This window comes from Martes martes, assembly GCF_963455335.1.
Source record: "Martes martes genome assembly, chromosome: 8".
NCBI lineage: Eukaryota > Metazoa > Chordata > Mammalia > Carnivora > Mustelidae > Martes > Martes martes.
Window position 1 is genome coordinate 118454958 of NC_137895.1, and position 25043 is coordinate 118480000.

Consider the following 25043-nt stretch of genomic DNA (forward strand, 5'->3'; position numbering starts at 1 on the left):
TTTTCAGGTTATGTGTATTTGTTTCCTTGGCAAAATTGTAAGTGTGTAAGGAAGAGCAATGGTGACAGCCCCATACTTCGCGGGGAAGTAGGAAGGAGCCTGCTCCCTCCAGATCAAGGCAGTGGGACAGAGGAAGTGGTCGGAGCCCCTTCCCTGGAAGCAAGCCCTGAGGCTATGGGGCTTGGCGTCCTCAGAAAGCTCAGGAGTTCCACAACCTGAAGCAAAAATGTGAATTTCCTTTTCATACCCTTTTTAAACACTCAAAGCATTTACACTGCGGCTGCTTACACTTGGAAGGAGTGAGTCAGGTAGAGGTGCCTCCCCGTTACTATCCGGGTGATCGGGTGATCGGCAGGCTTGGCTAGGAATGTGGATGACAGAAGTGTAACGGCTTTATCAGCAGATCCACACGTTGGAACAACTGGTAATGACTTTCTCAAAGGGAAGAGATAACGGATAATCACACGGGTGAGTCATCTAGACCACAAGCTGACTTCATCCACCAAGGGTTTCTGGAATCCTGAATTCCTAGGGCAGGTCAGTCTTACAGGCCTCAGAGGACACAGGGAGAAAAAATATTGAGTCACACAAAGGCATTTTTCTAATTATCCCAAAAGTTATTCTCAAATGAAAAAAAGAAAAAAAAAGAACACTGTTACTATGGTATTCCAGAAAACCAAGAGATTCTGACTCACAGTAGATGCCATCATCTGACAGCTAATGTCCCCAAGGATAAAGTTAAAGAAATATTTTCATGAAAGGATTCCTACCATTTGCTTAATTAACACATCCATCACCTCCCATGTTTATCTCTTTGTGTATGAGAACATTTGGGTTCCACTCTGTTAGCAAATTTCAATTCTATAACACAGTGCTGTCAACTATAGTCACCCTGCGTTACAGAAGAGCCTCAGACCTTATTCATCTTTTAGCTGACAGCCTGTATCCCCTTACAACCCTCTCCCATGTCCCCCCCCCCCGCCCCCTCCCTAGTCCCTGGGGTTCCAGCCCCATTTTTACTCTCTGTTTTTATTCGTTTGACTTTCTTAAAAATTAGATTCCACATATCAGTGATGCCAGGTGGCATTTGTCTCTACCTGGGTCCTTCATTTAGCCTAATGCCCTCAAGGTCCATCTGTATGGCTGCAAATGGCAGGATTAAAAAAAATTTTTTTTCAGTTCAAATAAATAATTGAGCTACCCTTGAAAAAAATCTAGATGTTGGGGTAGTCGGTTCAGCTCTACATCTTCTGGTTACGACCATTTTGGCACAAAGAATAAACATGCAGAGAAATGTAGCTTGGGAGCTGGAGAGCCAAGTTCTGGTAAGTAAGATTGTAAGCCGACCTCCCCCTACGCTTGGTTCCTGCTGCCTCCTCTCCTCCTTTCTTGGAAGACTCTCTCACTTGACTCTCTAAATTGAGCATGAACCTCACCTTCTCCTTGGACCTTACCAGGCTAGCCCTCCAGGCTCTCTGTATCATCTTAACCTTTACCTATTTTACCTTTGAATTTTGGTTGTCATTCTGGGCTTGTTGCAGCAGAAGGGGCATTTATTCCCAAGTTGACATGTGACATAGGCGCCTCAGTCAGGTAAGTTGGGGTATATGTTTATTTTATGTGCTCTGGGCTTATAGAATGGGTGTGTGTTAAGACAACACACGATCATGAAGTCAATGACAAGTGGATTTGTCCTTGTGCCTGCCTAGGTGGTGGGTTTGATGGAGCACTTAAAAAGAAAGACGCAGAGTTAGTCAAGGAAAAAAAAAAGGAGGTAGAGAAGATTTTTTAAATGAATTAAAAACAATTATATCAATGCAAAAATGGGATTTAAAAGATAAGTCTATTTAAAAATCCATTCTTTGCCAGACAACTTCTGAATCTCAGCTCTGACGACAATCTTTGCTCTTACTCCCTCAAGATCAGAGACTGTGCCAACAGAATGATTTTGATTACCATTCACAAAAGTCATGATTCTTACATACCTTCGTATCTCTCATGGGAAGATTCTAGAACACAGAGGCAGGGAGAATTCAGAACAACATAGTTCTCATTGAAAGAATGAAGAACATCTAAAATGCAACAAAATGAGAATTTGTTGTTTTGTCATGGCAACTTATAATTCCCTTCATGGTGACTTATGAGTCTAATGATTGAGTAGTGTGAGTTATCTAGGATTTTATAATGAGAATTTTCATATACAGTTGACCCTTGGGCAACATGGGTTTGAACTGTGTGGGTCCACTTATATGCAGATTTTTTTTTTTAAATAAACCCAGGACTGTAAATGTATTTTCTCTTCATTATTATTTTTTCTCTAGCTTACTTTATTGTAAGGATATAGCATATAACACATATAACATATAACATATGTGTTAGCCAACTGTTTATCTTACTGGTAAGGCTTTAGGTCAACAGTAGGCTATTAGTCGTTCAGTTGTGCGGGAGTCACAAACTAAATGCAGATTTTCCAGTGTCTGGAGGTCAGTGTCCCTAACCTATGCTGTTCAAGGGTCAACTATATTTTCATAGAAGCCAGGTTAAAAAATTCCAGAAGTATATATTCCAGCTTATTGAGCTCTTCAAGCACAAGCATGTTTTCTAATATCTAAGTTGTAGTGTATTTGCCAAAGTGTGGGTAGCAGTCAAGTCTTTATATTTACTGTGATAATACAAGCAAGAGCTTATACAAGAGATGGCGCCTACTCCCCCAGTGCTCCTCTCCTCATGGGAGAGTGCCAGCTGAGGGTCAGCGGGTCAGCAAGAGAGGGGTCATCCTACTGCAGAGGGTGCCTGAACCACAGGCGCCTGCCATGCTGCTGGGACCAGGGGCGGGGCGGGGGGAGGGGGCTGGGTCCTTGGCTGCAAGAGACTGGAGGGGCCCTGAGCTGGCAGCAAGTCTTTTGTGGGAAGGCAGCTTCCTCCGAGGGACTTATGAGGCAAAACTTTGTAAATGCTTTTGGCTGGACCTGAAAGAAAAAAAAAAAAAAAAATCACACGTAGGTTTTTAATGGATTACGTCTGGCGAGTAGGATGTTTTATTTCCGGGTTCTGTAAGATACTTGCGACAGACAAATTTAAGCTAGCTGAAAACAAAGGGGAATTTATTGGAAGAGCAGTGGGATATTTTAAATAATGGAAGGAAGGGGACGGATAATAAATTTAAAGGAATGAAAGTGATTCCAGTTGAGCCTTGAAAGCAGCTAGAACGGGAGTCCCCGACGTTGCCAAGGTTCTTCTCTCAGCCTTTCCCTCCGGGTCAAGTTCCTGTGATCTGGTTGTGGCCTGGCTGCCTTAGGCAACATGGGGTACTTCCTTGTGAAGTCAGTGGGGTGACTCAGATAGGTAAAGGAATAGGGCCATTAACAACTTCCAGGATTCCTATGTGTAGCTCTACCACTAGCCGCACCTTTTGAAGTTCTAGTTTAAAAAAAGGTGCAAGGAATTCTGATTGGTCCCTATCTGGATCAATCACTGTGGATGAGGACCAATCACTATACTCCCATCCTAGAGGGAGGGCGTTGGGTTCCAGCCTGTCTATTGGGCATCATTTCCAGAGAAGAGTTATTAGCCATAGAAAATACCTGAGAGGCAGAGAAAATACACACGAGAAGAAATGTCCTTGGGTATTATGTGTAAGGATGTAAAGGAAAAAGGATATTGAGAAAACTTAGCAAACAGCTTTCCATCTGCCAGTAACTTGTTTTATAAAGAGAGGAAACACCAAAAGTCACCAGGTGGTTTAGTAACATTGTTCTTTTTAAAAGATGTTATTTATTTATTTGAGAGAGAGAGAGCGAGAGCAAGCGGGGACAGAGAGAGAGGGAGAAGCAGATAACCTGCCGAGCAGGGAGCCCGGTGTGGAGCCTGGGTCTCCGGGATCATGACCTGAGCCGAAAGCAAATGCTTGGCTAACTGAGCCACCTAGGCGTCCCTAGTAACATCGTTTTTCTAATTTTTAAATAAATTCTCCTGTCCGCTAGTGTTTCTTTTCAGATCTTATATACACTGCTTCTCTTCTTCTTTACATTCTCACCCACACTCACACAGCACCCAGATCTCAGGATGCAAAATGAAAGATGGGGTTTCTGTTCCGAGAAGCCATTACGTTTCCTCTTTCCCTCCTGATGCTCACCTTTGGTGAGCGAAGATTCTAGCTGAACAGCCCATAGTTGATGCCGTGTGTGTGTCTCAGCAAGTACATGGGCCTTTTCCCACCCTAAGTTTTTCCTGACGGTCCAAGTGTTATTCTACTGGCCCAGTGGAAAAGTTAAGTTTAAACAGTGTGTTGTAGTCTTAATTCCTTTAATGTGGTGAGAGCTATTGTCGTTCCTTCTACTCTATTAAGAATACACAATAGGGGCACCTGGGCGGCTCAGTCATTAAGAGTCTGCCTGCAGCTCGGGTCATGATTCCAGAGTCCTGGGATCAAGCCCACATCGGGCTCCCTGCTCATTGGGGAGCCTGCTTCTCCCTCTCCCACTCCCCCTGCTTGTGTTCCCTCTCTCGCTGTGTCTCTCTCTGTCAAATAAATAAATAAAATCTTTTAAAAAAAAGAATACACAATAGCTCTCACCACATTAAAGGAATAGCAGATGCTTACATAAAGCATCCCACTGCAGAGGTGTCTGCTGGCTCAGCTGGCTAGGTGTCTGCTTTCCGCTCTAGTCATGATTTCAGGGTCTTGGGATCGAGCCCTGGGTTGGGCTCTGCACTGGGCGTGGAGCCTGATTAAGACTCTGTCTCTCCCTCTGCCTCTACCTCTCCCACTTGCTCGTGGGCACACACTCTCTCTCTCTCCTCTCAAAAACAAACAAAAAGTGTTTTATTGCCATTCACCATGACACCCTCACTTACTTATCGGTTGATACTCTCTCATTTCAATACCGATTTGAAAGGAGCTAGCTTCAGTATTACAGAATTACAACCTCTTAAAAAACAACCATCCTTCATGTGAGACTCTGCGAGTGTCTCTGGCCAAGAATCCTCTCCTCTCTGTGACGCTCCTCTGAAAATGGCCCTCTCCGGCTTTCTTTCACCCTCCACCCCAGAAAAAGGCCAACCCCCTCCCCTAGAACCAGTGTATACTCAGCCTCTCTCGCCCAAGAAAAGGAAAATCTACTTTTCTGGCCTCGTATAAGGAAAAAGGTAACTGATTTCCAACTCAATTTGAGCTATTCTCTAATTCCAAGTTTTTTTTGTTGTTTTTTGTTTTTTGAATATATATTTGTCATCCTCTGTCCCTTTTGTGTGTCTTCTGATATCAAACATGAAATTTTCCACCATAGGGCACTTGATCTTGCATCACCGACTTTCCTACCTTGCCCCGCCTTGAAGGAGTGACTATCATCACAGGACTCCAGAATTTCCCAGCTTGGGGAGTAGGGATCAAGTTATCTTTCTAAGGAGTACACAGGATTACTCAGGACCTCGATATCCACCACCATGCTCCTTGAAAGAAATTACAGTTGTTTTAACTCTTTATCAAACTGTTAGCATGCTGGGAAACGTAATGCTTAGCTTTCCATAAGAAAGTAACCCTTTTCCATAAGCATCGCAGAATGTCAGAGAGCATAGGTCTGTAAGGCAAGTTACTCTGCTTCTCTAGTTTCCTTGCCTGTGAAACAGATCTCACAGGCTATGGTGGTTAGGATTAAGTGAGCTGATCCACGGAAGGGGCCTTGGAACCTGCTGGAAACACAGGAAGGACTCAGTGTTAGTGCTGTTATTATCCCTGGAGTTAATCTCTGCGAGGCAGCTGGGTGCCGTGGGTAGAACACTGGGCTTCCGGGCAAAGCCTCTGGGTTTCTGTTCAAATCCTGGGTCTTTCTTTACCCCTGTTTGGGCAACACACTTAATTTCGGTATCTTTGGATACAAAAGAGGATCAATATCACCTGCCCTAGCTATACGACAGGGGAGTTGTGAGAGTCAAAAAAGATAATGCATTATGAAAATAGTCTATAAACAGGAAACCCTTATTATTACTCCGTGTCCTCTGTGATTTGGTTCCCTTATACAATTCTGACACCGATTCTGATGTGTGTGGGTTTTCCATTACCACCAAGAAATTCTCCAACACCAGCTCGGGGTCCTACAGGTGAACTCAGTTTTGACACTACCTATCTGGAGACAGCGTCAGATCCCACAGGGGAAGGACTCAGTCCCACACAACCGCCCCCCTCCCCAGACCCCCACATCAGATGCCAATCACAGGTCCAGATTGTACCCTGGGCTGCCGACCCGCGGGCTGTAAATTAGAGGTTTCTGTGACGCCACCTCACGTTCCATGAATTTGCCAGAGTGGTTTATAGATCTCAGAGGAACATTTTACTTAACTAGATCACTGGTTTATATAAAAGGATATAACTCAGAAAAGCCAGATGGAAGAGATGTGGAGTGCCAGGCATGGGGGAGGGGAAGGGTGCAGAACTTTCATGCTCTCCAAGTGCATGGCTCTCCCCAAATCTCCATGTGTTCCCTTATCCAGAAGCTCTCCGAACCCCATCCCTTTGGGTTTTTGTGGAGGCTTCATTACCCGGCAGGATTGATTAAATCATTGACTACCTGCGAACGATCAATTTCCAGCCCCTCTCCCTTTGTCTGAGGTCAAGAGGGTAGGACAGAGATTTCCTATCCTCGAGTCACATGGCTGGTTTTCCGGGAAACCAGGCGCATCCTTAGGCACTGCTTAAAGGTCACCTCAGGACACATTCAGGTGTGGCTGGGAGGATTTGTTATGAATAACAAAACACCTTTATCGCTCTTATCACTAAAGAAATACCAAGGGGCACCACCAGGAAGAAGGACAAAGACCAAATATTTATTTCTTGCTTTAAATCACAATACTACCCCTTGTCACCTGTCTCCCAAATGTCCTTTAATGAGGAAGTCCCTCATTTAATTTGTGCTAGTTTGAGTTTGGGTTCTGTCATTTGCAACCACAAGATCAGGTCTGGGAGATACTTAGCATTTGATAAGTCTTTATAGATACATTTATTTTATCCTGGCAGTAGAAACAAGGTTACTGGATCAGAGGCAGATGGACTGCTTACTTAAAAAATATCTTTACCTTCTGCCCCATTTCACTGCAATGCAGTAGGGCACGTGTCACATTGCACATATAAAGGGGGTTGGGGGGGCACGTTGGTGGCTCAGTGGGTTGGGCATCCGGCTCTTGATTTTGGCTCGGGTCATGATCTTTGGATTATGGGATCGAGCCTGGCTTCTGACTCCACACTCAGTGGGAAGTCTGCTTGGGATTCTCTCTCTCCCTCTGTCCCTCCCCGACTCTCTCTAAAAATAAATAAATAAATCTTTAAAGGGGGATCCATACTATTGGGGAGGAACGCCCAAATTATAAATTTTGATGCTTTATAGGATCTACTGCATAGCTGCTCCCTCCCGTTCAGAGAGGGAGAGAAACTAACTTCTTAACAGAAACAAACCCTCTCTGGGTGGAGAAGGGGAAGAAGGTCACTACGTATTACAACAGGAGTAAGTAAATGAAGATAAATGAATAGCAAACAAATGGCTTGAGGGGAGATCAGCCTGTAAATCTCTCTGTAGTAAATCACTATCTGTGTTCCAAGGAATGATTACACTCATACTTATACCTAGGATGCCCCTAAATTTTGCTCAGAAAGCCCTGGCCAGCTGGCAACATGAAATAGTCACATTGTTTCTAGTAGCAGGTGGGATTGATAGGACTTGGTGCCTGAATTTGGGTGGTGGGGTTCACCCTGAGGTTTCTGGCTAGGGAAGCTATACAGGGAAGCTCTCTACTCGGGTAGCAGCTACAGAGGAAACTAGAACAGGGCTGTTTTGAGGCACATCGGCAGGGAGGTTCACGGGGTGGTGTATGATGACTCCATCACGGGACAAGCTGAGTCTGACATGCTTGAAGGTCATCTGGATGGAGATGCCCAGCCAGTAGTTGGGCTGAATCTGAACAGCAGCAGGTCAGGGCTGCAGATACGGTAGTGGGGGTCCTTCACAGGCAGTGCTGTGAGATGGCTGTGGGTCTGATCACAAGGGCAACGTGTAGTCTGGGAAGAGGATAGAGGACAGAACCCAGGGTCGGTCAACATCTGGGGTTCAACAAGCAGCCAGTGTGCACACTGCCGAGCAGGGCCCTAACCACATCTGTTGAGCACCTGCAGCTCAGCGTGGGGGCTGTTATTGGACATGTCTGCCCACCCCAGCTGCAAATCTGGGGCCGGATGGCTAACCTACCCTTGAAATGAAGGGGAAACCCATCATTCCCCAGTAACTAACAGAAGCTACTGTCAAACTGGGAAGTATCTTCAGAATTGCCAAAGCAGTGGTTTACAAGCCTACGTCGCCAGCATCAGCTGGGGAAAGTGTGTTTAAAGCAACACTAGTACCAGGTTTTACCTGCGGAAGTTCTGAGTCTGATGGATCTGGGGTGGGTCCCGGCTATGTCAGTTTCCTGCTCGTAGGTGACAATAATTTGCCTCTGGATTCAAGTACCAGTGTTCTGAAGTTACAAGCATATGATTGTCCTACAACAGCCACTTCATTAAGGAACAGAAAGGCTGTTGTCATGTATTTCAAGGGAATTTATCTTTGTGGCTGGTAGCAAATAAATTATGGTCATTGGGGATCTATCTCAACCCTACTGCCTTGTAAGCAGTGTGCTCATATATATTTCTAGAGCAATATATAAGGAGGTGGCATCTTCATTGAGGCCCCTGGTTAATATCAGACAACTGGTAAATCATTCTACTTGCACGAAAGGAGAGGTCGCTCAGCCAAACCTTGCAGAAAGTGGTCAGCATGGGACAGAAGAGACCTTGCTGTTTTGCCTACCATCTTCCTAAGCAGCTGAGAAGCGGCTGCTATAGCAAAAAATGATCATTGTCACATGGTAGCAAGAGGATTAGGGAATCAGAAAATGATTAAGAGGAGTAATAACTTTTGGGGTGGTTGGGTGGCTCAGTCAGTAAAGCAGCCAACTCTTGATCATAGCTCAGGTCTTGATCTCATGAGTTCAAGCCCCGCATTCTACTTAAAGAAAAAAAAGGAGTAACAACTTCTGTTTTGCCACAATTTACAGTTTACAATGAAATTTAATATTTATTGTTGCTTTTTAAAAAGACTTTATTTATTTGTCAGAGAGAGAGAGCACACACAAGCAGGGGTAGCAGCAGGCAGAGGGAGAAGCGGGCTCCCTGCTGAGCAAGGGGCCCAACCCAAGACTGGATCCCAGGACCCTGGGATCATGACCTGAGCCAAAGGCAGACGCTTAACCAACTGTGCCACCCAGGCGCCCCTATTATCTCATTTGGATACCTACCCACAGAGGTAAGCAGAGCAGAGGACACTGCCCCCCTTCTGCAGCCATAGAAGTCAGTCTCCTATCTGGTCTCAGAGTCAGGTCTGATGCCCAGGTGCTTTGAGTCCAAGTCAGGGTTTTTCCCATAGCCCTAAAATTTTAATATTGGCATGGCTTGCAATGCCTTCTACCCTGAGAATTAAATATATATTGTGCACAGAATATGAACAGAGGACGGGGAGTGTGGAAGAGCTGGCCAGAAAGAGCAGGGGACCAAGAACTGGTGGAGGAGGTGGAGGCACATGGGGCCAGGGACCCGGAGATGGGCGCCCGTCCTGTGCTCTGGCCCGAGCGTTTGTGTCCCCCCGCAGATTCCTATGCTGGAACCCTCGTGTCCCAGGTGATGGCATCACAGTGGAGCCTTGCGAGGTGCTTAGGTCATGAGAGCAGAGCCCTTGTGAATCGGGTTATTGACTTTGTAACAGGGGCCCCACAGAGCTCCCTGCCCCCTTTCACAACGTGAGCACATGAGAAGGTGTGAGCCTCGAACCAGGAAAAGGGCCTTCATCTGCCCCTGCTGGTGCCCTGATCGGAGACTTCCGACCTCCAAACTGTGAGAAATAAATAATTGCTGTTTATAAGACCCCCAGTCTACAGAGTTTCGTGATAGCAACACGGATGAACGGAGACGCGCCACGAGGTCACTCACTGCGTGGAGTGGTCATCTCACCCCTCTGGGCTCCAGTGCCTCCCGTGTGAGATGATCAAGGATTTTTCATGTTCCACGAGCCTCGGTGCCCTCATTCCTGTTCATCCTGCTGAAGTGGAAAAGGTCTTAGAGGAATTATTAGCCAGCTAGCAGGTGCCAAAACACTAACGTCAAACAAGTCACCATCACTGTAAAGAATGGCAAAAACATTAACCACGGATTTTGGTATTTATATCCACAGCTTCAGAAACACAGTTTTCAGGGGTGGGGCAGGGGAAGGCTTGCAATTTCTGATTCACCTGAAAAACTTAGCTGGATCTTGCCCACGTCTGTTATGTCCACGGCTCCGTCTTCTCCACTGCTCACCTCTCCCCTGATTTCATGGATCCTGAAAACCATCATGCCTACTTCCACAGGTTCTCCATGATGTCAAGGGTTGTCATAAGGGTCCCAAAACATAACTGCAATTTGCTTTAACAATTCAAAACAGCCAACAAGTAATCACGGAAAAGACACAAACTTCCAGTGAACAATTAAGTATGTCCTGGCGATGTCGTGGACAGCATGGAGAGGACAGCTAATACTGTACCATGTATCTGAGAGCCGTTAAGACAGTAGATCTGTAAAGTTCTCATCACAAGAAAAGATATTCTGTAACTATGTGTGGTGATGGCTATTAACTAGATTAATGTCATGATCACTTCACAATAGATACAAATACTGAGTCACAGTATGCACCTAATATAACGTTCTAGGTCAGTTATACCTCAAAAAAATAATAAAGACAAAAGAAATCACACAATTTTGAAATAGTTGAAAACTTACCACACATATTTCTATTTACAGCTATACTCATTTTTAATCCCCTGGTCCTGGGTAGCTCAGTTAGTTAAGTGTCCAACTCTTGATTTCAGCTCAGGTCATGATCTGGGGGTCCTGAGATGGAGCCCTGTGTTGAGTCAGGCTCCGTGCTCCTCAGGGAGTCTGCCTGGGATGCTCTCTCCCTTTCCCTCTGCTCTCTCTCTCTCTCAAATAAATAAATCTTTAAAAAGAATAAAAGGGATAAACACAAGAAATCATATAAAGTTTATCAGTTTTTTTTTCAAGACTTTGTTTATTTGACAGACAGAGATCACAAGTAGGCAGAGATGCAGGCGGAGAGAGCAGGGAGCCCAATGCAGGCCTTGATCCCAGGACCCTGGAACCATGACCTGAGCCGAAGGCAGAGGCTTTAACCCACTGAACCACCCAGGCGCCCCTAAAGTTTATCAGCCTTGTGGTCTATTTCCTTTCTGGTTCTGGTGTATATTTTGGGTGCTTTGCCTCAGGGTTTTAGAATCTATCTGGGCTAGTTTATACTAAATAAGGTTTCAAAGGCACAGGGTCTCTGTTATTTATTTATTTATTTATTTTAAAATTTTTATTTATTTATTTGACAGACATGGATCACAAGTAGGCAGAGAGGCAGGCAGAGGGAGAGGAAGGGAAGCAGGCTCCCTGCTGAGCAGAGAGGCAGTGGGGCTCCATCCCAGGACCCTGTGATCATGACCTGAGCCAAAAGCAGAGGCTTTAACCCACTGAGCCACCCAGGCACCCTTCTGTTATTTAAATGGTGCTGTGTATCTCCTGGGATGGTTTAGGGCACCCTCTTTCATAAATTCCTCCCAAGTCCTGCAGGGACCGACCCTTGGACAAAGAATGTGGTCCTTTTCCCAGCGAAGGCTACTCATCTTACGCTAAATTAGACTAAAGCCTGGAAAGCAATTGCACCTAGTTTTGTTTTGTTTTGTTTTGTCCTAAGTAGGGGTTTACATGTGAGCTTTGAAAAAGCAAGAGACCAGGTGACGGAGTCAGAAAGACTTTGTTCATATGCTGCCACCTTCTAGCTAGTGGCATGCTGGGGTACAGAGAGGACTTGAAATGTCAGGAATTTTGCAAGCCAGTTGTTAGATAAAGCCATTCTTTTTTTTTTTTTTTTAAGATTTTATTTATTTGTCAGAGAGAGAGAGTGAGCACAAACAGGGGGAGCAGCAGGCAAAGGGAGAAGCACCCTCCCTGCCAAGCAAAGATCCTGACATGGGACTCGATCCTAGAACCCCGGGATCATGACCTGAGCCGAACACAGACGCCTAACCCACTGACCCACCTAGGCATCCTCAGACAAAGCCATTCTTAAAAACTATACTCAGTTTACAAATAATTTAATTAAAAAACATAAAACAACTTAATTAAAATGATATAAAAAACAAGGTTACTAATTACTTAAAGCGCATCATGTCCTTATTATTTACTATAGTCCACTCCCTTATTAGTGGTAGTCATGTTCTGTAAAGTTACCCTGAACCCTAAATTTGTGAGTACAATGTTGGAACTGCTGTAATCAGGGGAAATTCAGGGTTGGGATCCCGAGAGTCCCTGGTCCCATTTCATTCACAATCAAAACATCATCTTGTTTGATGTATGTTTCTCTCCGGATACATCTTACTTAATACATATTGTTGATACATTAATGTTGAACTCACAGCCAACACCCCTATGACTCACACATGAACAACGCTCGTCTAATACATGTATTCTCAAACTTCTCCTCGCTCTGCATGTCTGTGAGTGACCTCAAGAGCACACTGAGGCTTGATTTTGGGGTTACAAATAAGTGGGCATGTTTGCAAATATGGACTCCCCAAATGATGAAGATCAACTGTACATGTGATTATGCTCTTGGGGGTATTTCCCTTTATTGTATCCTTTTGGTGGAAATATAATGCTGTGTTATTGTGCATTTCTTCCCAACTCCTGTGTGCAGTGACATCTGTCTGAAATTGGCCACGTGGGAGCATTTACACCATGGAAACTGGCAAATGCTCCAAAAAGAGGCTTGACCTGCTGATTGTCTGAATTTAAGAACGAGACGGAGAAAATATTAATAATGCAGATTAAACTTGTAATGGTACCATGTCTGGAACCATTATATTGAGAATAGCACAAAAATTGAGGAAATACTCTTCCAGTAGTTGAACACTTTTATCTGCTTCAACACAGAAGTCACTCAGTGACTGAAGTTCCAACATGTGTCTTCCTCGGTTCAGTTCCGTGTTAATCATTAATGTAAAAAAAAAAAAATCAAGAGATGTGCATGTCAGAACTACATCCTTTTGTCAGTTGCAACAGGCCAGCTACGACAAAAATCAATGAAAGCATTCTTTGGAAATCAAGAGTCAAATGGAATTGACAATTATGGGTTTTATGGTCTACAAGTCATGTCCTATACATCCTTTATCAGGAACATTTATGACTTTAAATGCATTCATTTCCAGAGAGCTGGTGGTTTATGCAACGTCCCACTGATTCTAGCTGAGTGGCCTCAAATACTTAATCCCCAAGCCCCCATTTATTTGGAGCTAAAACAAAGGATGAACATAACTCCCTCACAAGCTTTTGAGAATTAAATGCATGATGTCTTCCGATATATGGTTTTTAGGGTAATGACTCAACAACCGTCTGCCCCATCTCCTTGCTCAGCTTGTCTGGAGGACAGAACCAGTGCCGGAGCCATCCCCGTGCCATGTTTCTGGAGCTGGCCTGGACAGCCAGCTAGCGTCTGTCTCGTCTCTGTACAGGCAGGTGAAACTTCACCACTAGGTGGCAGAGCAAGCTACCTTTGATGGCTTTCGTTCTTCCAACAACATAATTGATTTGTAATAATGAGACATATTTTACCTTTAACAGGCTAGAAATAAAATAAATGAAATGTTTAAAGTCCACAGTCACAGTGCTCTGTCTAGGCAGCTCTAGTCTGGTGATCGGTGTTGGCACCCTGAGCAAACACATAATCCTCTGATCTTCTTTTTGAACAAAAGACCAGTTAAGCTTTACCTTTGGCAGAACTGATTTTCTTCCAGCAAACCCACTGCCTCACCTTCCTGGGCACACGATGTCTCGTGACCACAGTTGGCTGCTCCATACTTTCCATAACTGTGGCCAAACCAGGTATGTCATGCCAAATTAGGAGGGGTCAGAAAAACCCCTCTCCCTCTAAACATCCCACCAAATCTCCCATAATCAGTTCTCACAGGTAACACGTTACCTACTTTTCACAGGTAACTGCGTTGTAAATGATTTCTTTTCTGGAAACTGATGCTTTAATAAGCACTGGCAGCAACCTTCGCCAGGGCTGGAAAGACCTCAGAGTCTCCCAGTATTTTCCCAATCATCGATGTCTGGCCCTTGGTATTCTTGGAGAAGCCACTTACTTTTTCTTTGGAAGGCAAATGACAAGTAGTCTTTATGAGTGAAGTCTGCAAATATTGGTGAGAATGTTCAACCCCAAACAGTCCCCCACTTGTTAAACCACAGACTCCCATCCATTCAGATGCCCCAGCACCATTGGGGAATCTCAAATGTTTTCCCCCTAAAAAGTAAAATACATCAACTTTTGAGAATCAAAGTGATAAAAATCAACTTGGATTAGTTTTCTGTCCACACAGAATTCACGCATAAAGATTTTGTAATGAAGCTGTTACTGTAAACAGAGCTTAGTTTAATGTGTTCTATGCTCTGATGTCTCCATGAATGATTCTGACTAATAGTTCACCCATCTGGGATGGTTTTGGTCATTGTAATGAAACCTTTTGAAGCTATTCTAAGTGGATCAATACTGAACACAATAGAACACATCAGTGTTCTGGTAAAGTGTAGACATTTCTCCCTATCTGAAACACAACAAAATGTTACCTTGGGTTCTTGAATGAAACTAAACAAAAAAGGTGGATTTTAATTGCCGTGTCCACTCTGGAGTCTCTGAATAGAAGTTCAACAACCAGCATTTCAGACTGCTGGGGAATGAAGAGGAAATTCTTTTTTAAAAAAAGATTTTATTTATTTATTTGAGAGAGAGAGAAGAAGAAAGAACAAGCAGGGGCAGAGGGAGAAGCGGGCTCCCCGCTGAGCAGGGAGCCCCTTGTTCGGCTCAATGCCGAGACACTGGGATCATGACCTGAGCCGAAGGCAGATGCTTCACCCAGGTGCCCAAGAGCCAATTTTTTTTTATTTTTTTATTTTTTATTTGACAGAGATCACGAGTAGGCAGAGAGAGAGAGAGGAGGAAGCAGGCTCCCCACTGAGCAGAGAGCCCGATGCGGGGCTCGATCCCAGGACCCTGAGACCATGACCTGAGCCGAAGGCAGAGGTTTTAACCCACTGAGCCACCCAGGCACCCCCCAAGAGCCAATTCTTAAGAGCAACTCCAAAACAACAAATAATGGCTCAGAATGAATGAAAAGGATGACAGGATAGTTGTTGTTTTTTTCTTCAGCATTTATTTTGAATTTTTATTTTTGGATAACCAAGCAGCTCTGTAAGAAGAATGCACAGAAGAGTCATTCTGGCACTTTTGGATAGTACATACGATTTCTGTAATAGTCACATTCACTTGCTCAGTCCATACTCCATGTCTGGGTGAGCAAGATCAGCCCATAGGATTCCCGAGTTGATACATAACCGTATATACAGACAGCCAATGAAACCATAATGGTGGCTAGTGGCCGAAGGGGTAGAGGAGAGAAGGGGATCTCTAAAGTGTCCTCTAGTCTACCTTAGCTCAACAGAATCCACGTCACACATGGGAACTAGAGAGAACACTGCGTTGAAATGAGAATTTGGAGCACAAACGGGCACTTGGCAGCATGCAGCTTAAAGAAAAGGGGTATCATTTAATAACTTTATAAAATCCAGGCAGTTCAATTAAAGGAGTTAAGAAAGAAAAAAAAAAAGAAGAAAGGTGAGGGACTGTTGTTGTCACTGTAAAAAAGGCACTTGGAGTTAATGGGACCAGAATTGAAGGGCTCTTAGCTGATAAAAACTTCAGTACGATTTCATTTAAAAGGCTTGGATGTTAAGAGGTGACACTCGGGAGTTCCCAGAAGGAGACACCGAAATAAATCACCGAGAAGCAGAACAGATGAAAACGAATGAAGGAAATCTTTACAACCAAATTGCGTTGTTTTTGTTTTTGTTTTTAAAGCAAACCCGAAACAAAACCGAACCAACGCAAAAAACCTAAGCAAAGTAAGAGCACGAAGCAGCGATGCATAGCTTTCCTTTGAGATAATGCATACCTCGAGACACTAAGTGCTAAGCTAATTTCTCAATAATAACTTCACAGGAGCATTATCGTGATAAAATGGATTCAAGCGATGTGAAAAGAGTTTCATCCGTTCCCAGAATCTGAGGGAGAACTGAGGTTATCAGCAGAACCTTAGCAACATCACTTGCGGCTTCTCCGTGTCCCAGACGCCGAGGGACACCCGGGCACTACGTTCAGCCGTGTCCCTGGAGGCGAGGCATCGGTTAATGCCATCCTTTATTCTGAGTCGTAACTTTGATTCTCTTCTGACAATGACACAGTGAACCCTGACGCAGCGGAAGTCCACTCCCACGGGCGCCGCTGTCCTACGTCTTCCACTGACGGGTAAACGCTTCCATAAGAAAGAATTTTTGGCAACTGTATTATACTCCGTGGCCGGGCGGCTCTGCGATCGCTCATTTAATGTTAAACGCCATCAGAGGTCTCTCCTCTCGTTTCTGCCAGGGGCTCTTCTTGTCTTCTCCTTGGTCCTCCTCATCTTCCTCTTCGTCGTCCTCCTGAGCAGATCTTCTCTGCTCGGGGCTGGCGAGCGGCTCCGGGGGCACGTCCGAAGTTCGTTTGGTCGTCTCCTCCTGCAGGCTGGGCAGCTGGCCACCGCTTCTCCGGCCAGAGCCGTCCAGCAAGCACCGCAGGGCACTGTCCTCGGGGGTGCAGACGGTGGTGCCGCACTCGCTGCCGCTTTGGTCCATGTCGTCCAGGTACACGAGCTGCGTGTAGGAGGCGCTGTCCGCGGCCCTCGGCTCTTTCGGCGGATGCTCCTGGCCAGCCGGGTGGTTCTGCGCCAGAGACAAGGGGTCTCCTCTTCCCTTCCGGGCAGATTTTGGTTCATTCATATCCACGCCAGAATCCAAGCTGGCGTCATTACTTCCGTTCCTTCCAGCTCTTTGGAGATCAATGTAGGAATGCCTAACGTGCGCGTTGGACCTGCCGTCCAGGGAGACGAACCACGCCCGGGGGTGTGGGAGCGGCTTCCCACCCCCGAGTTCCATCAGCGCCTTTTCCGTCAGGAGCTGAACCTCACTGTTCATTTGAGCCAAGGCTGCATCGTTCAGGGATGCCGGGATGGAGAGCGACTCTGACATGGACGCACCTTGCGGGGTCCACTCCCGGGTGCCTGCATCCTGCAAGTGCTGCTGGGAGATGGCCTGGCACGACAGGGGCTGCGCCGGGATCTGGGAGGAGGGGTGCGGGAAGATCCCTGCATGGGGACTGGAGAGCTCAGCCTGCAGTCTTTCGATCTCCAGCTGCTGGTCGGCTGGAACGACCAGGGGCTGGCCCACATAGGAATGGTCCCCCGGGAGTTTCATATAATGAGCGGGGATGACCAAGGCAGGTAAGACCTTTCTGTAAACGCTGTCATTGACCTGGTCCACGGAACTGCAACAGATCAGCTGGCCTGGCCTCGGAAAGGATGTGGGTCTCTCCAGGTGGTCTACTGATCGCGACATCATACACTCAGTAGGCCTGCGGTCCAGCAGCTGCTCCTTTTCGGGAGATGAAGGCGCGGGGTACATGTGTTCCTGAATGGTGAGCTTGCTTCCCGTGGGAATATGGTTACCAGAGGCCTGACCGTCTCTGTCTTGCTTTTCAAACAAAGGCTGGGAGAGCATGGCGTTGTAGCTCCTCCTGTATTCGCTGTTGCCGGGGGACTCACAGCCTTCTCTTTCCAGAGATTTCCTGGACTTTAAGGGGAAAATCTCCACAGACTTGTGGTACTCTTTTCCCAACGTCCCACTTGGTGTCAGGTTATCAAAAGAGATTTGGCTTTTATCCTCTTCCTTGTGAGAGAGAAGCTCTTCCCGAGAGCTGAATTCCTGTGAGGTACTGTAGGAGAGCTTCAGCATGGGTGTGTGCATGTCCACTTCTCCGTTGGAAGACATCATTTCTAAATGGACCCCGCTCATCAGCTCCTTGGGCCCTGGGGCATCCGGGCGGCCGTGGCTGGTGACAGAGAGGGGACCGGGGAATTCTGACTCCCGACGAGCAAAGAGCAAGTTGATGTGAGACATGGAAGTTGACTGATCCCTTTTGGAACTCTCCAGGGCTGCCGGAAGTTGCAGTTTTCTATGGTGCTGACGAGGTTTCAAGCATTTCCGCCTGCGATCAAAGATAAAATCCAAACCAAAAGGTTAAACATTCTTGGAGCAGTAAAGTTCCACTCAAAATCCCAAGTCTCCATTTCCACAGGAAGAAACCCAACAACTAATCAGCCGCCAGAAGCCTTCTCACCCCACACCCTCGGCCTTATTTTGATTCAGAACAGCACACGCTGCAGATCTCACCTGCAGGCTTTTAGATGTTCAACCAAGTTATTCATTCAAAAATGGTCCCCCAAGAGTCGACAACAAATATTCTCACAAATGGAATAGCTGAGACATCAAAATAAGAATTTTAGTTCTGCTTTGTCCTTGAGAATATCATCTCTTAATCAGTGTTCAGGAATATTCTGAACGAGTCATGACAACTGTCAAACTTAAAAAACAAAAAACCAAAAACCCAAAACTCCCTTTCTGAGCAAACTTATAAAACAGCATGCCCCCCACATCATGTTCATTTGTTCACAACTTTAAGGACAAATGTTCAGTTCTTAGATTATTTTTTCATGAGAAAAAAAGGACCTTGATTCAGAAAAAAAAAAAAAAAAAGACCTCAATATTAATGTTTGCCCAAGAAATTCCAAATTAAAAAAAGAGATTGCCAAAAAGGTAAAACTTTACCTGCAATAATATAAAAGGAGACACAGCAAAACCAAAAGTATGAAAGCCATTCCTCCTAAAATGGCCAAAAGAAACACCGTGTGATACGTGGTAATGTCCTGTGTGACAACGGGACCTAGAAGGTCAGAAAAGGGCATTTTAGATTGGAGAACACCTTGAAAGGAGAAGAGGGACACACTAAACTGAGAGCGTCTCTTTTGCTTCCTCTTCCCAGGTGGGGCGTGGAGCAGGGACCAGATGCAAACACCCTTTAGGTGATGGGCTTGCAGATCACCAGAATTTCACGCAATGGAAAGGGACTACCTCGACTGTCCCTGGAGCAGCTGTGGCCGGGGAGAAGTCTGAATACGCAAATACTAAATGCAGTGTCAAGGGTCCCTCCATAGCCCGGAAGACAGCCGCATTCGGTAGCACGCTCAGCATTCTAAAGACATGATCTTTCAATAAAAGAAAAAGGATGCATGATAACATAATGAGTGGGACTCTTAAACTCAGAGAGACTCAGAAATCCCTGAATATCCAGGGATTTCGTACTGCAGGAGAAAAAAAAATCATAAGATTTTATTTGCACTTTCCCTGGACAATTATTACTGTGTGGAGGGCCCTTTGTAAATGAATCAGTTGAAATGTATGACATACATCGGCTATGACTTTAAAAAAAAATCCACAGATTACGGGTTGTCAAGTGTTTCTAAAATGTCTTCCGTTTTAAAAAATAAAGTGTTCCTCTACACTGCCTTTTCGAAATGGCTAAGCTGACCTTGGCCACAGAGCTCTTCAAAATTTACAGACAAGGTAGCAGAGATTAAACTATTTTCTTCTTAACGTATGTTGTAAAGAATTCCAAGAGGGAGTTTAACTTACTCTTTATGTTCAATAGTAGTAAGAATCCATCTTAATGGCACTGATGACAGATTGAAAGCAACAATGAAAACCTCCCCAAATTATAATACTGGGGACACACTGGTGTCCAGGCATCCCTGCAGTGAGCCAACAGATGGGAAGGAAGGAATGTAGTTTTTCATTATGTCCGATTGGCGTTATTATGATCACTATGCACCATAAACACCCATTTACTTACTGATTCTTGATATTTTAAGGGTTAGATTTCTTCAAAAATCTTTGCAAGGAGACCACTTCAGAGTTAGATAAGCCCAAGGAGGTGTACTAGTTTTTGAAAATAGTGACATTACTTAAGTTCAAAAGGTACCACCATTCTCTCCAAAACATAATTCACTTCAATGGGGTGAGTGGTGTTCATATATACAAAAGTTAGAAAAATAACTGACAACTATACACTGCCTTAGTCGTTCAGAGAAATAATTTTTTACTCAGACACGACCCCCAGAGACATGGGCAATGCCTTGGTGGGAGCCACCAAGTAATCTGGGGTACACATAAAAATCATTTCCAAGTAACTCAAGCTCAATCCTTTAAGTACTTAAAATGTTATTATCTTAACTTCTGCCAATGGAAATCTCTAGAAAATTTACAGCTGTACTTCATTTCCTTCTTAACTAGAGAATGAAAGAAAAAAAGCCCTAATTATTTTCTTGTTGGCTTTGGGCTCATGAAGGCACAGCATCTCTGTAATTTGCTTTTATAAGAGGGACAGCTATGAGGTTGCTAATGTATGTGTTTCTACATTCAATGCCCCCCAGGGGCTATGCTCTTATCTCTTCCTTCGCTGCTAGGAAGGGTTGGTGGACCTACGGCAAGAGGTTCTTTCTGCCCTCTTTACAGAGGATCTATTATTCTGTGGCGTGATGGGCAAAGTGAGAGCCACGGTTGTCGGAAATATATCTCGAATCAAAGTTAACTGTAACACATGGGCTTTGTGGCCTCTATTTGGGTACTTAAGGAGTTTCTTTTCTTTCCTTCCTTCCTCTTAGTCATATCCTAGATATTTCAGATTTGGAGACCGGGGCATTTCTGTACCTAGCTCACAATCTCTACTGCTCCAAGAACACTATCGCAAAGGGAAATATAGACTCTTAAAATGGATGTGAAATGTACATGTTCTTAGAATGGGAACAGAAAGTGCATGGGACTCAACAGCCCCATCAAATCAGTTACTCTGGGAGTTCATTCCAGTGATCATTCCACTGCTGACATATTTTGGAGTCCTTCATGATAAGAGACAGCTTTCAATTGTAGCACATTTTGACCTAGCTCAATTACCTACTTTATTCACCAGACTTGGCAGTGCAGAACTCTTAGATAAGTCTAAGAAAAAACAAAGGGACCCTCTGAGCATCAAGATCTGCCACCAACGAAACGTCTCATTAAGGAAGGTGGTCTAAGTGATACAGATTCTAAAGGCATTTTGAGCATCAGAAGCCATCACTGGACAGAATTCTCCAAACGTGACTATTTTAAGAAACAATTCTAGAATATTCACTGGGATAACTTAGGGCATATAGGTAAAAAAAAAATTTTTTTTAGTTACGCTTTAAAAAATATGAATGAATTCACATATGCTTAATGGAGATGAATATTATTCTAGACACAAAGTAACTAGTTTGTTTGTAAGCCTTTAGGAAATGTCAAATCAAACTTTTTGCCCCAAGAAGGCTCTGATGGGGACTGTTTGCTAGCGGCTCTGAGGAGTGCGCTGCCCCCACATTTCTCTTACTACAGGCCACAGCTGTCTCTGGAATTAGGGAGGAGGTCTGAACCGCCTCTGTGGGCTTTAGATTAGGAATTCCCTATGGCAGCTGTCTGAGTAAAACAGAGACAAGAGACAGGAGTATGTTCTGTGCATTATTCTTATCCTAGATGGGAGAGTCATAATCAGAACTCCTCCACCCCCACAAAATACCTTCGTTTGGTCATTTGATTTTCAGATTTTCGACCATTTTTTTAAAAGTCATCTCTCCACCCAATATGGGGCTCGAACTCACGATCTTGTGATCAAGAGTCACAGGCTCCACCGACTGAACCAGCCAGGTGCCCTTCTCAACTGTTTCTGAGTAGGATCTGATCTCCCTGCTGAAGTAATTTTCCAAAAGCATACTTAGCCTGAACCCTCAAAGAAATCACTGCCCACCATCAGGGGTGTTGGCTTCGTGTTACCTGGGTTGGGAGGAGACATGGCAGCCACCCAGTACCCCAGCTGAGGGGCAATGTACGTCCACGTCCTTTGGCTACCTTCCTGGTGCACGAGGCCTAGACCGCTCTTCAACCACGTTCCTGTGGGATGCAGAAAAAACGTCAGCTGTACGCACGCTAAATACCTATTTCAGGCTTACACATATCACACCAGTCATGTTAAATGTCGTGTTGGTAGCCAACATGGTCCAAAAGTCATCTAGGGATGGCATAAACTTTTTGTGGATTCTTTTCAGCTTCTTTCAGGGAAGATGGAAACTTTAGTTTTTTCCTTGCCTTTCTGATTAAATATTACATTCAACCACTTTCTCAAACACCCTTGCTTGCAAACACAGGTAATTCTACCAAAAAACTTTGGAGTGTAGTAGAATAAAGGTCGCAAGACAAGGGCTGGTGGGAGCGGAAAGAAAAGGGGGGGGGGTAATGTAGCATTGTTTATACTCTTCATTCTCAAAAAAATAAGCAAATTTCCTGTCCAAAATTACACACTGATTAATTGGAATTACTTATGAAAGTTTAAAAAAAGATACAGAGAATTCTTGGTCTCATTTTTGCAAAGTCTAACCCAGTAAACCTGGTTTAGAGGTGTGTATTTTAATTTTATTTTTTAAAGATTTATTTATTTATTTTGAGAGAGAGAGAGAAAGAGTATGTGTGTGCGGGTGGGGAGGAAGAGGGAGAAAATCCCAAGCAGACTCCCCACCAAGTGTGGAGCCCGATGCAGGGCTTGATCTCACCACCCTGACACCATGACCTCAGCCAAAACCAAGACCAAGAGATGGACATTTAACCAACTGAGTACCTAGGCACCCCTTAGGTGAGTATCTTAAAAAGCTTCCAGTTGATTTTGGTGCTGGAGAACACTGGATATGTCCACGTCAGTGCTTTCAGTTACTAATTAGTATTTAACATTAATGAGCACCTACTATGTATAGGCTGGTCACAGCAGATGTATTTTATAGGCACTGTCTACAATCTCACAGCAACACTATAGAATAGGACTTATTTTCTCTTTTGGACGAGGACATTGGAGACTGGGGAGGTATCCTGAGGGGTACAGAGCAGGAGCAGACTCACATCTGTCTGTCCATCCGTCCGTCCTCAGGGCTAGTGCTATTTCTTCTCATCCACCCTGCTGCATCTCCTATAAATCTTCCCAACATTGGTGACTTTTGCCCCTTTTAATTTTTCCAGACACAGACCCAGCGGTCATTTGGCTGTTACCTGTCTCACAGGCAGAGAACCTTGCTTTGAGGCCCATGGCTGCAGCTGGCAGCGGAAGGCAAGGGGGAGCACTGGCCAGCCCTCCAGCCCTCCAGCCATCCCCGCACACTCACCCCAGCCCACTGGTGGGGCGGCCTCACTCAGCAGGGCTCCTACCATGCCTCAGTGCCCAGGGTGTTCCACGGTTGAGCCTGTTCCGGTAAAGTCCCACTACCTGAAACAGCCAAGTGCGCAACCGGGTCCCCTCGAGGCCAGAACGCCAACATGCACCAACCATTCTCCTCTCCGGTCTCCTAATCCTTGCCTTCCTCCCCACCTTCCCCCCCACCACACACACACACATCAGGAGGTGGCAACAGTGGATTGTTCTCCCGGAAGAAAGAAACAATACTTGGCGCTGCCTCTAGGGCCTGTCGGTTGCCATAGCAACATTCAAGTGCAGTGGGTGGAAAGGTGCCCCTGGCAAAGCCTCCAATCTTGCTGCCTCCTCTGCTCAGACAGCGCTTAAACAAAGGAAGAAGGCCGGAGAGGCTCCTTAGCAAGCGCGCAGCATTGTCGGACCTTCCTGTGCAACAGGTTGAGTCGCCACTGGAGAGGATTTCCATTCACATCACACAAGAATACAAACTGGGAAGTTTCTCAACTGAGTCGGTGAACAAGGATGCCCAGTTCAGATTCACCTGCTGAAGAACACCAACCAAGAGATGACTTAGCTACTCAGAGCATCGCTTAGTTCTCCAGAGTGTTAAAAAACAAGACCACAGGCCCACAATGGTGCCACTTAGGTTAAGGCCCCAAGTCCATAAACCAAGATTTGGTATCTCACCTACTATAGTTTCAACCCCGCAGTTATGAAACCTTTAACCAGTCAACATAGAATTTCCCGGTGAATACTAGGGAGTTTCCTGATAGACCCCTTCCACTCCTCTTAGGACGGCAACCTTGCCAATAAAGTCCTTCTTTCTTTTGTTTGCGCCCTCACTCTGCCTTTAAAAACCTTTCTCAGGTTTAGCTCAGTAGAGTTCCCCCTTCTACTTGCTAGATGGGATGCTGCCCAACTCATGAATCATTTAATAAAGCCAATTAGATCCTTAAAATTACTCCACTGAATGTTTTTTAACAAGTGCTCCTGAGAAAATGGAAACGTAGGACCTTTGACACGTGCAGCTCAGGGCCTTCTAGGCTTGGGAAGAAAGCTTCCCCGAAGGTAGGGAGCTGACTACTGGCCACCGTTTCCAGTTTTCCGCTTGGGGATCCCATGCTGTTTGGTGCCCGACTTCCACGCCACACCCCACTCTGCCTGGCGATCCCGCACAACACAGCCCTGCCAGGATCTCCACCTCGGCCAGGAGGCGGCGTGCACTCTTTGGTTTGTTTTCCTCAGGCTGGATTCTTGAGTCAATGCTCTGCAAAGGGAGTGGATATCCGTTGAGGCTGAAGGAACCCAGACAGAGAGACCTGAAGCTCACGGATCCAACTGCCGCTCATTCAAACCTAACCTGACAGCTGAGTTGCCTCTGCCTTCGACAACACGAGCACATCAACTAGAAAAACACTTCTAAAATTGCTCCCAGCTAAACTGAGGGCAAGCCTGGTGAATGGACCCCCCAATTCCCTAGCTGATAAGTTTCCCAGTCCAGCCTGGACGGCCCTGGCTCGGCAGTGGTGGCAGTGGTGCCGGCAGGAGCCAGAGAGGCCAGTGACTGGAGACCGTGCACCTGCTCTGGGAGCACAGGGAAGGCGGAGGGGGCTTCTGGAGGATGTAAGTTTTGAAGAACCGGCAGCACTGTCAACTGGGGGTGGGGGTGGGGAGGACACCAAGAGGAAGAAGAGGACAAAGTAG

The 25043-nt window shown here is 45.4% G+C and overlaps 1 protein-coding gene across 1 annotated transcript in view; it reads right to left on the bottom strand.

The window, feature by feature from the left end:
• Nucleotides 1-15314: 15314 nt before the first annotated feature.
• Nucleotides 15315-25043, bottom strand: part of FAM171A1 (family with sequence similarity 171 member A1) — a 129605-nt gene continuing 119876 nt past the window's right edge. The window contains exons 6-8 of the mRNA XM_080811907.1: nt 21941-22057; nt 18866-18980; nt 15315-18245 (exon numbers count right to left, since the gene is read on the bottom strand). Of these exons, the coding sequence (XP_080668033.1) occupies nt 16544-18245; nt 18866-18980; nt 21941-22057 (1934 nt within the window). The 3' untranslated portion in view covers nt 15315-16543. The remainder of the gene's footprint in view (nt 18246-18865; nt 18981-21940; nt 22058-25043) is intronic.